The following is a 12,439-nucleotide window of genomic DNA, read 5'->3' on the forward strand; positions in this document are numbered from 1 at the left end:
TTGGAAATTTGGTTTCTGATCTGGGTGGTTAATACCTTGAGCTCTGGAGAGCTGGCGAGGCTGTACTGGGGCTGCTTCTGCAGGAGGCTTCCTATTTTGTATCAGATTCTGAGAGAGTTGTGCTTTTTTAGCCCTGTGCCATTTTCTAGATATAGTTGCTAAAATATGGGAAAATGTCTACAGCTCATGCTGTCATTCTTGCCCTGGCTATTCTCCTACTCAATTTTCTTTCCATCTGTTCTTCTAGTGACACCCACTTAGACCCTGATTCCAGACATTTTCATGTCATGTGCACTTTTGATTTTAGAATGAACTCCAAAGATAACCAGAGGTTGTCTTCTCATCCTTTGCTTCCTGGATAAAAAGGTTAGGATATGGAATTTGATGGAGAATGAATCTCGGTTTTGAGTAGGAGCCAGACAGTAAGAATCTGTGAACCAAGATAAAATAGAACCTTACTGAGAAGATTTTCCCGTATTGTAATGTAATAATTAACCCACACCATCCCTATCCCGTGTTTATGGTAATTTTACTTCAACAGTAATTCCCTCAGCTCTTGAAGGCTTTCTAGAATAGGAAATGGAGACTTCACATGCCTTTTTCAAACCAGGTGTCCAGCATAAGTAGACTCTCAAAGGATGGGTGGGTAGTCAGAGGGCCTTGGTGCTAAGTGGCCACAGTATTTGGATTTAGGGGCACCACATATAGGGAAGCAATAGTAGACATAGCTAGTAGTTATAGATAGCAACCTTCTCAATAAAACAGAATGATAAGCCCTTCATGGAAACCTTCCTAGGAAATGTAGCATCTCCCAGGCACATGACTAAATGGAGGATTCCACATTGCATGAGAAGTACTCAAGTAAGACGACTGAGGAGAGAGAGATTTAGGATAGTCAAAAGTGAGAGAGCCCTGAGCTGTGATTTCTTATCCAGGGCTTAGGAACCAAACTCTTCCATTTTTTTTTTAAATTATTTACTTATTTATTATACAACATTCTGCTTCTATATATATCTGCACAACAGAAGAGGGCACCAGATCTCATTACAGATGGTTGTAAGCCACCATGTGGTTGCTGGGAATTGAACTCAGAACCTTTGAAGGAGCAGTTGGTGCTCTTAACCTCTGAGCCATCTCTCCAGCCCCAAACTTTTCCTTCTTTATAGGACTATTTTGAAGCTTGATAGCCTCCTGTTGCCAGTGGTATGGAGGCTTCTTAGAGCACAGAAGGCAGAGGCTGTGAACATTTGGACTAGGTAGATTAGGAGAGCATTTGGAGGTGAAGTAGAGTGGAAATGTTTGGAGTACCCAGGACAGTGGAGGAGGCAGCTTGCTAAGGATGAAGGAAGGTTTGTAACAGGGCAAAATAGTACAGTGTTGTTTAAGCAATCCCCCCAGGGGCACACTTTGGCCCCCATCCAAGAGACATGATTAAGTGGTTGAGTAAATGGCTTCTGGCCTTAGATTGAACAGGTTAGGTTGCATTTCCTTCTAGAGCCTTCCTCCTCTGAAAATTGAGGAAAAGACCATAATCCCCTTTGAAAGAGACCCATCCCAAGGCCCCTCTGGTTGTCTCAGGTTTGCTTTAATCTATTTGTATAGGAGGGCCTGGCAGGGCAGGGACAGATCTCTGTTTGGGATGGATGAGGACAGCCTGTTTTCATAGAGGAAACCCACTCCCACCCATGTTTGAAGTTGCCAGTTTTTATGACCCCCTTTCCCACCCTTCAAGCTGAGGCACTCATCTTAGCTCTTTTGATGTTGAAATCTTTGTCTCCTCCTAGTGATACTGTTCATTTGCAATGGAGATAAAAGCTCAGGGGAGCCTAGGGACTTAGCCCATACCTACAGTCGGACCAAGATGCAGTCTGACCCAGCTCTTCTGGCCTCCTTTCTACTGCTGCTGTTCCTGGTGCTTCCAGGACAGCCTCAGGTACAGGCAAAGGGTGAAGGTATCATGGAAGAGAGATAGCTCCATGTTTTGGGCTGGCCTCTTTTTCCATGCTCATTTTGTTCAAGAATTCCTAGGTCTCTGGCAAGAGTGAAGATTGAGAATACTGGAGGAGGAGACATGAAAGATGGAACACCAATTTGCAGACTGCCCCTTGGGTAGTATGGGAATAGGATGAGAGAGGGGGGAAAAAGGGAGGAAAGAAGGGAGAAAGAAGAGAAAGAGACACTCTGGGCTGTACGTTCTGCTGTTACAAGCCCTTGCTTTCTACCAACACAGTGCATACTCTCCCTGTGATAAAGATGCTGGTGACAAGGATGGTCAGCCCAGGGCATTTTAGACTAAGTGGCTTTATTTTAGTTTCTGACTGAATATAAACACCACTAAGAGTAAGTTTCAGGCTGAAGACATAGCCAGGGTAAACTATGGGTATCAGAGCTCAAAAAGATATGAGGGAGGATAGAGCTTCTCAGAGAAGCACAGGTACCATATACAAACTCCAGCTGGTACCAGGGGCATACTCTAAAATTTAGTCGGTAGTTTTCAATCTAGTGCTAGCTTATTCAGCTTCAAAACAAAATGCAGGAAGAGGTAATGAATTATAATAACACATCTAAGTGACTCTAAGCAGGCAGGCACTAAGCAGGCAGTGCTCTACCTGTCAATCTTATCTATCTTATATCTATTTTATCATATCTATCTTATCATATGTATGTATGTATGTATGTATGTATGTATGTATGTATGTATGTATCTATCTATCTATCTATCTATCTATCTATCTATCTCCCTACCTACCTACCTATCTTTTTTTTTTTTTTTTTTCCGAGACAGTGTTTCTCTGTGGCTTTGGAGGCTGTCCTGGAACTACCTCTTGTGGAACAAGCTGGTCTCAAACTCACAGAGATTCACCTGCTTCTGCCTCCCAAGTGCTGAGACTAAAGGTGTGCGCCATCACCACCTGGCTTCCTACCTACCTACCTTAAAGTAAAACAATAGGGAAAATGCCAGAATTTCTATCACTATCCATGTGAAGGTATTGGAAAACAGAGAGATTACATATGCAATGCCGATAAAAAAAATGTAGCTCTGGAATCAGTGGATTTGAACTGGATGTGAGCAAGTCCTGTTATGCAAGGGTAAGAAGAATTCAACCTATGTGTCTCTTAGCCTTAGAGCTGCCATACTCTTGGCTCTGGTTCACCGAGGCAAGGGAGCTCCCCCCTGCCCTCACCTTCTTGGCTTATGTTGACCCACCCCCTCATAGTTTAGAGCTGTGTAGCTGCCTTTGATGTAAGAGCACATGGTCTGGAATAAATGACAAACTTTGGAGAAGCTCTCAGTCTTGTCAGTTATTAATCATGTGATTTTGTAAGATTCTTTTAAACTCAGACCCTTGTGATTTTTCAACTGCAATTATGGATCACCACTCACCTCACACTATGTTCTTGTGAGTGTTAGATCTGGATCCAGATGTGGATTCCTCCTACTGCTTCCTTTGATGATTAGGAACTCTCTCTACCTGCTCTCTTCAGGAGAGCCTGAGGTTGTAGAGGTCTTCCAGATTTCAAGAGTGAGGTCTTTGTTGAGGACTGAAGTTCCTTCAGCCTGCCTCAGTGCTTTTCTGAAGGCCAGAAAGCCTTGCCTTCTCCCACAGGTGAGGGAAGTCTTGGCACTCTACTGTTGTGGAGTGTAGCTATATGCATCCAGTACATGATACAGGGTGAGAGTGGTCAAATAATAGAAGCTAGAAGGGACTGAAGCTTCAATTCTGGCAAATTAAAAATAACTCAAACTCCCAACAGAGAGACCCCTAGGCAGCCAGTAAATCCACATGCAAAGTGTTCCTCACCCCAGAACAGGGCTGGTCTCTTTTCTTGCCTCACTTTTGCAAACAGCATATGGTTATCCAGTGTGCTTCATTGCCCTCACTGTGCCTATATCCCTGCTTTTGCAGCTGGTGAGAGGCACATTAAACTCCATGGATGAGAGTGGCACTTTCCAGTGTGTGGTCCACCTGCCCAACAGCTCTATCTTCCTGCAGCAGCTGGAACAGCTACAGAGTACATTACAGGATCTCATTGGCAAGTATGAACAACAGCTGTCCAGGGTGAGTGAGTGCTGGAGCTTTGTGCTGGACTTGGGACAGTAGGTTTGTAAGCACATCCTTTACTGGCTTCGGTTTAGGAACAAGTCCACGCAATGATTCCCTGTCTTTGAGATCAGTCCTTAGGATCAAAGGGAAATTCAATACTATTCTTTTTTTTTAAAAAGATTTTATTTTATTTATTATGTATACAACATTCTGCTTCCATGTATATCTGCACACCAGAAGAGGGCACCAGATCTCATAGCGGATTGTTGTGAGCCACCATGTGGTTCCTGGGAATTGAACTCAGGATCTCTGGAAGAGCAGTTGGTGCTCTTAACCTCTGAGCCATCTCTCCAGCACCTCAATACTATTCTTAAGGTCTCCAATGGTAGTAACAGTTAAGCATGGCTTATAGATGTTTACAGGAACTTCTTACATTAATGACAAAATCGTGGTTGTAGATCTATTGGAAAACAAGCCATGGGAAAAACAGACAGATATATAGTCTAATCAGAGGGTTGAAATCAGGATGTCCATGGGGAGGAGCAGAGAACAGATTTGTGTTAATGAACTGAAATAGAAGTGCCACATGGAAGGGTTGATCTGGAAAGCTTGGCACTGAGCCTATAATTAGGGCAAGTGAGCAGAAATACATTTTCAGCCCAATGTGGCTAATGGTTTAGTGAATATTACTTGCTGAACTCCCAGGGAAGCTTAATGATATATGGCCAGACTAGAAGCTGGTATTGTTTATACTTCTACTCATCTAACTAGTCTTAAGGGGTGGCTCTAAAGGATTCTATGAATAGTATAGGTGGATTTGTTTTTTTGTCTTCAGAAAAACAAGGATCTGAATGTCCTCAGGTAAGAGTTGGGGAATAATGCTACTGTTTTTTTTGTTTTTTTTTTTGTTTTTTTTTTTGTTGTTTTTTTGAGGCAGGGTTTCTCTGTGGCTTTGGAGGCTGTCCTGGAACTAGCTCTTGTAGTTCAGGCTGGTGTTGAATTCACAGAGATCCTCCAGCCTCTGCCTCCCAAGTGCTGGGATTAAAGGCATGCACCACCACCACCTGGCTGGATAATATTACTGTTAAATGAAGTGATAGACATAAGGTGGATGTGAATGGAAGAGAAGAGTCAGGCTCCTTGACATTTAGAGGAACTATATACCTATCCTCTTGTGCCTAGGCCAAGGAGTATACACATACCACTGAGGATCAAGACAGCCAGACTCTAGAACTGAGTCACATGCTGGAGGCTAGGAATCCTGGTGTCACTGCATCCCACTCTGACAACCCAGCCTTCAACCTGCTACGCCTCAAGCTGGATGGAGCACAGGAGTTGGCAGCTCAGCTTCAGGCCAAGACAGGTGTCAGTGGGGCCATGGAGCTCATCCACCAACTCCAGAACCAGGTGTGTAGACAGATTAAAAAGCCCCCCTTACTCTCACAGCCTCCTGTCTTACCTGTTTAGGTATTGTATCTGATACTTTCCCAAGCCTCTTCTTTCTGGAGAAGACTCCTAACTTAGAAAAATGATGGTATGAGTTGAGCTTGAGGACAACCTGTGATCCACATTCCTGGGATCTCATTTCTTCAGGTCACTAATGCCAGTCTGGCCCTGAAGCTTCTGGCTGACTCTGACTACCATAGCTTCCATACTCTCCAAGAGGAGGTGGACATTCTTGAGGGCCGACTAAGTGAGTGTGAGAGGGAGAAGGAACAGGAACAGTCTTCCAGATACCCTGGTCCACCCCCGGCTCCTGGTGAGTGCACAGACTGAATTACCCAAGGTCTTGTTTCTTCATTGACTGTGCCAAATGCATGACTGTTATAGCAGACGGAGGGACTAATGGAGCCCAGTAAATATCTTGATAAGGAATAAGTCTTCAGTTTCCTGATCACACTAAGATTGGTATCTTCTCATGGACATACCCACAGATGCAGCCATTGTGCATGCATTCATGCAAAATCAGTCTATTTATATGATTGTGCATACACTTGCATGAGCATGCTCTCAAGCACACACATGCTAATTGTACTCTACCCTCTGCTTTCTATGAGTTATATATTTTGTATTTTGCTCATATCTTGCCTCCTCTCCCTTGTAGGTTCCTGCACTCATGGAGGCCTACAGAAAGTAGGCAGGCCCCTTGTGCTGAAGCTCAATTGGAGGGGTTTACAATACAAGGCAGGTGCCTGGGGTCGAGACTCAGCACCCAATCCATCTTCTTCCCTTTACTGGGTATCTCCTCTGCGTGCTGATGGCAGGTGAGTCCTAGATAACAAATTTTCTGTGCCTGGGTCCATTCCATATGTACTTTAACCTGGCCCCAACAGGTTTCTTAGCAGCCCTAGCACTGATTCTTTGTTTTATATTTGCTGCTGGACCAGCCAGTGTAGTCTAGACCTGGCAGATTACCACCCAGTACTTCCTATGGGATATGTATGGCCCATACTACTCTGAAATTTTTAACTTTATCATGAACTAAAGTCTTATCCCATCTCAAAGGCAATCTCTCCTATAACTTATCTTCAGAGTCCCAATTTTCTTTTTTTAAATTTTATTTATTTATTTATTTATTTATTCAAGATGGTTGTGAGCCACCATGTGGTTGCTGGGAATTGAGCTCAGGACCTCTGGAAGAACAGCCAGTGCTCTTAACTGCTGAGCCATCTCTCCAGCCCCCAAGAGTCCCAATTTTCTGTTAATGATCCTGGTCAACCTTGGGACCTATAGTAAAGCTGTACTGAGGATGATTTTTAATATTGCCATTATGCAAAATGTCTTCAGATGGATGAACCACTCTGTTTTTTTAAAAATTATTTCACACCTAGATTTCAGCCTTCTCACTCTCCTCTCTTCCCCCTTTCCCCTCTACCTGCTCTCAATCCATCCCTCCTCCATATTTGCTCATAAAGGGGCAGTCCTCCCATGGGCATTAGCAAAGAATGGCATATCAAGCTGCTGTAAGAACAAGCATGGGCAAGGCAGTCCAGCATGAGGACTAGGTTCCCAAGGGTCAGCCAAAGCACCAGGGACAGTCCTGCTCCCATTGGCAGGAGTCCTACAAATAGAGCCACCTACATAACTGTCACATATATGTTGATTATTCCATGCTGTGTGCTCTCAAAGATGATCCGTAGTCCGTAAAGCTAAGATTTCTTTATTCAGATACACACCAGCCCAAAACACAAGCCAGAGTGTGCCCAGAGGTCGCAAGCTAGCGTGGCCAGAGAGAAGGGCTATCCACATGCGCACAGTCCCTTAAGAATTGTCCCTGTGCCATCTTTGACTTCCCCTGACCATACCCTCATGGGCGTGGCCATGCACACCTTTATGGGCTACTAGGAGACGGGGCTACAGTGTCTCCCTACAATTCCCCTTTTAGTCTAAAAGAGGATTAAAACTTAATAGTGTAAAAACATCCAAAATTAACAATCATAAAGGTGAAATACAAGAAGATACAATAATCTGCTATTGCATATCCTAACTATGTCTATTCCGGCTAAGCCCTAAAGTCATGTGGAAAGGATGTCTAACTTGAACACCTCTTTCCAATCCTAACTCAAAACAATAACAAAGTTATTCTTAAATAGGCTTACACTACCCTAATAAACAATAATGGGGAGCGGGGGTGTAGCATCTTCTAAGTTACTTCCTGCTGAAATGGGGCAATGGTAGCCCTGTGGGGTCCCGTGGGAAAAAAAATGTTAGTACAGGGAAAGTCTCTAATGGGTTATCCCCAGTCCATGTTAGATGGGATTTGCTTGATTGAAGATGGGATTTGCTTGATTGAGACGGGGCTACAGTGTCTCCCTACACATATATGTAGAGGACCTAGGTTGTTCCCATGCAGGCTCCCTGGTTGTTGGTTCAGACTCTGTGAGTCCCCATGATCCAGGTAGCTGTTTTTGTGGGTTTCCTTTCAATATTCCTGACCACCTTGGCTCCTACAATCTATCTTTCCTCTCCACAGCAGGACTCTGTGAGCTTGGCCTAATGTTTAGGTGGGTCTCTGATCCTGCCTTCATCAGTCAATGGATGAAGGTGAATGAACCACTCTTAACCACCAATAACATGAGGATAATCAGATATATGTCATCATGAGATAACATGGAAATGTATGAGTTACTACAATAGGTGCTGACAAGTATTACTAGTTAAATCAATGGCTATATGAATCAATGAACAGATGTGTGAGCCCTTCATTAGGCCAGTCTGGCTAGGAAGTTAGGTGCAATGCACTCTGGTTAAAGTCATTGTGTGTGGACCTAACTGAGCAGTAGGTCATAGAAGGTAGGAATAAAGTGGGTGGAACCAGCCATTAAAGAGCTCCACTTGAAGCTTATTATTTTGAGTTCACAGGTGAAACATTCCTATCATGTCCAGAAGACACAGCAGTACTCCTTGTCCTTTGGCTGTTACACTTACTCTTTCCACCCCCACTTCTGCTGTGTTCCCTGGGCTTGATTGTAGGGGTTGTGTTATAGATATACCATTTGGGCATGAGAGTCTGATCATTTTCATAGTTCTTTACTACTCTGGTTACTGCTGTTACCTAATGGTTCTAATGTGTGGGGGCTTGGCCTAGGTACTTTGACTACTACAGGTTGCACAAATCCTATGATGACCTGGTGCTGCTGAAGCACTATGAGCAGTGGAAGATGGGCTATGGTGATGGCAGTGGCAATACTGTGTACAAGAACTTCATGTACTTTAACTACTATGGCACAAGAGACATGGCCAAGGTGGACCTTTCTTCCAATACCCTAGTGCTGCGACGTTCATTGCCTGGTGCCACCTACAACAACCGCTTCTCGTATGCTGCTGTGCCATGGACTACCTTAGATTTTGCTGGTGATGAGAAGGGGCTGTGGGTGCTCTATGCCACAGAGGAGAGCAAGGGTAACCTGGTAATAAGCCGTCTCAATGACAGCACCCTAGAAGTTGAGCAAACCTGGTATACCAGCCAGTATAAGCCTGCTCTTTCAGGGGCCTTCATGGCCTGTGGGGTGCTCTATGCTTTGCGCTCACTAAGCACTCGTCAAGAGGAGATCTTTTATGCTTATGACACAACCACTAGTCTGGAATACCGCCTCAGCATCCGCTTGGACAAGATGCTGGAAACACTGCATGGCATCAATTACTGCCCTTGGGACCACAAGCTCTATGTTTACAATGATGGATTCTTAATAAATTATGATCTCACCTTCCTGACACTACAGGAAAAGCTGCCAAACTCTCCCATTAAAAAACCTTCTGGGACTTCAGCTCTATCCAAACCCATCAAGCCTACAAGCCCTCCAGGCCAGGAGACTCCATGACTGATCAGGGTACTCGTAAATGTATGTTGTCTTTCTCACCTCTAGAAGGACAACTCCTTTAATAGTCATCTATCAAAATGATTGGGGTACGGTGATTATATTTAGTTCTATATGTAATTAATATCTCAATTAACCCATTAATTAAGGAGCTAATAATGGCCTACAAGGATTTGATTAAGAAGCAAAAGGCAATATTAGCTAGAGACGGTTTGGAAGGGTGGCTTAGTGCTGAATTATGTGTTTAGTATGCACCAGGCCCTACATTCAATGCTTAGCATAGTGGGTGGGAAGAAAACACATCATTCAATCTTAGCATAAAAAATAACAAAAAAATAGCTAGAGAAATGTTGCCTTTTTTTCCCTGATGTTTGGGTATCATGCTTTAGAATTTACCAGAATAGTTCCTAGAATTCTAGGATTATGTGACCTTTCATTCTCAGGGTCAAGTTGAGTACATCTGATTCCAGTGTAGAAGATCTATGGAAGCTGGTATTGAGAGTGGGGAATAGAAGTCCCCTTCATATCTCCACACTCCTTAAGGATTCTGCAGAGAAGGGAGATAGAACCTTGGTCTGAAGATAAGTTCTTCACTGTCCTCAACCAATCTCAATTTTGAGTACAACTGAAAGAGGCACTTAGATCTGACCCTGCTCTAGAGAGTTAGCACTGAATTAGTCAGGATAAGTAGCATGGGATAAGGATTTGGACTGTGGATTGAGACATTCTCAATAAAGACTTGGTGTGATTGCAGGAAGTTTCCTAGCATGTGCTTGTTCTTTCTTTCCTCTCTTCAATGCACCGGGAGCATGTGGGTTCACACTTTCTGTGTTTTCCTTCATGTGTCCACACAATGATGCTCTCTCTCTAGGCAGCTGTATAAACACAGATTCCCAAGTTGTCCTAACCATAGAGGATGCATGCACTCTCTTTGTGTGTATATTCACCAGCATGAATCTTAGAACTTGTGTACTTTGTATAAACCATAATTCTACATTTAAAATTTGTTTCAGACATCTTAACATGTCCACTAATAATTCATGAGCTTCCTAAAAAAAGCAAGCAAATACTAGCTCCAAGAAATTGGGTGCTGAGAATCTTGCCATTTCACTTGTCACAACCTGTTCCCCTTAGGAAATGCAGTGCTAACCAGTTTCACTTAACACTTGGTCTAGAGATACTGGTCCTCTTTGGTGTTTTCACTTAAGACTGAGCAGAAATGAAATCAACCACTCAAAAAGCCTGTTATGATGGCATATAGAGAGACCAAGACTTGGAAATTATGTGAATAAAAAGTGTGCTATAAGCCGGCGTTGGTGGCGCATGCCTCTTTAATCCTAGCACTTGGGAGGCAGTGGCAGGTAGATCTCTGTGAGTTGGAGACTAGTCTTCAAGAGCTAGCTCCAGGATAGCCTCCAAAGCCACAGAGAAACCCTGTCTTGAAAAACTAAAACAAAACAAAACAAAACAAAAACAAACAAAAGTGTGCCAGCACACATAGCTTTAAAAAAAAGTGTGCTGTAAATAGCAGCCTGTTTACTTCTACTTTGGGGTTTCCTTATAGAAAACCTCCTTGACCAGTCCTACCCCTAATTCCCAGAGAAGACAAAAAACTTTATCTACTACATGGGCACATTTTCACTTAAGTCTAGAATCCCACAGTCTAGACCTCAGAGGAAAATGTGGTTTCCTTTTCACATAAGATCTTCATTTTTGTTTCATTGTCCTTCCTTCCTTCCTTCCTTCCTTCCTTCCTTCCTTCCTTCCTTCCTTCCTTCCTTCCTTCCTTTCAAACAGAATTCTTCATTGATTCTTTGGGAATTTCACATCATGCACTCCAATCCTGTTCACCTGCCAGACCTTCCATATCTGCCCTTCACCCTGCAGCATGTCCCCCGCTCCAAGAAGTCCCCATATTAATTAAAAACAGAAAAAACAACAACAAACAAAACCCCACCTTGCTCCTCTGTTTTTCTTTCCAGAACCTCTTCATTCATCCTACTGGTATCAGGAGTTGCAGTGTGTCACTCAGTATACCATTTTGTCTAATAAGTCCCATCCTCAAAATGTTCATTGCAATGAGTGATTGGTCTGGTTCAAGGCCTCTGTTACACCATCACCATTCCTCTTGAATATCCTGCTATTGCCCCAAGTCATGGAGATCCTGAAGTTTGGTTCCTCAGGACTAGTCCCTTCATGCACTCCAGCAGGTCATAGATGGGGTAGATATTCGGACAGGCCAACCCCAGGCCCAGGATGTGGATGCGGGTGGTAGCTGAGCTGGTCAGTCCAGGCCACTGTGACCACCCTTGTCAGGAGATAGGAGGAGACAGCTCTCTTAGGCCCTTGCCATTGAGGCCAGCTCTCCCACTCCCATGGTGAGGGGTGGAGCCTGGCCTGCTCTCCTGAGTGTGGTGGGGCCGGGGTAGCTCTCCCATGGGGGAAAGCAAGTTCTTTGCTGCAGTGTTCAGTGAAGGGCAGGACCAGCTATCCCAGGACCAGTGAGGGGCCAGATTGGCTCAACATAGCCCTTGAATTTCAACATGCATGGTTCCTCTAACACCCTGTGGTAACACAGGCCCTGGACATCACCACAGACTCCAGCTTCAGCAGGAAAATGGACCCAGTTATGGTGCTTGGCAGCAGTTCTGGCCTGCATGACAGCATGGCCCCAGGTAACAGTGCAAGCCACTCAGATTGGCATGACCCTTGTGGTGGTAAGACCCTTGGACAACAACATTGCCACAGGGTGCAGCCTAGAACCCTGGCATCTGTGTGGCCTTTGGTGGCACCTCAGGCCACAGACATCAACCCAGACCCTGCTTTGCTAGGACTATGGACCCAAACATGGTCCTTAGCAGCAGCCTGGGCCTGGATGTTACCATGGCACCTGTGGCAGTGCAAGCCACTCATATCTGTATGGCCCTGGCTGCATGGTCCTCAGATCTCCATCTGACCTGAGTATTTGTGTGACCTTTGGTGTTATCAGGGGTCACAGATACCAACCCTGACCCTGGCTGTAGTAGGGCCATGGACCCAGACATGGCCCTATACTACAGCCCAGACCCGGATGTC

At 44.4% G+C, this 12,439-nt stretch overlaps 1 protein-coding gene across 1 annotated transcript; it reads left to right on the top strand.

Annotated features, from left to right (window-relative positions):
* Positions 1-1,861: 1,861 nt before the first annotated feature.
* On the top strand, positions 1,862-10,112 carry LOC100765008 (olfactomedin-4). The gene is made up of 6 exons (XM_035442317.1): positions 1,862-1,933; positions 3,909-4,061; positions 5,229-5,453; positions 5,640-5,805; positions 6,151-6,310; positions 8,635-10,112. The coding sequence occupies exons 1-6, from the start codon at positions 1,862-1,864 to the stop codon at positions 9,365-9,367; spliced, it is 1,509 nt and encodes a 502-aa protein (XP_035298208.1). The 3' UTR covers positions 9,368-10,112.
* Positions 10,113-12,439: the final 2,327 nt, after the last annotated feature.

The sequence above is a fragment of the Cricetulus griseus genome, chromosome 3, assembly GCF_003668045.3.
Source record: "Cricetulus griseus strain 17A/GY chromosome 3, alternate assembly CriGri-PICRH-1.0, whole genome shotgun sequence".
NCBI classification, from domain to species: Eukaryota; Metazoa; Chordata; class Mammalia; order Rodentia; family Cricetidae; genus Cricetulus; species Cricetulus griseus.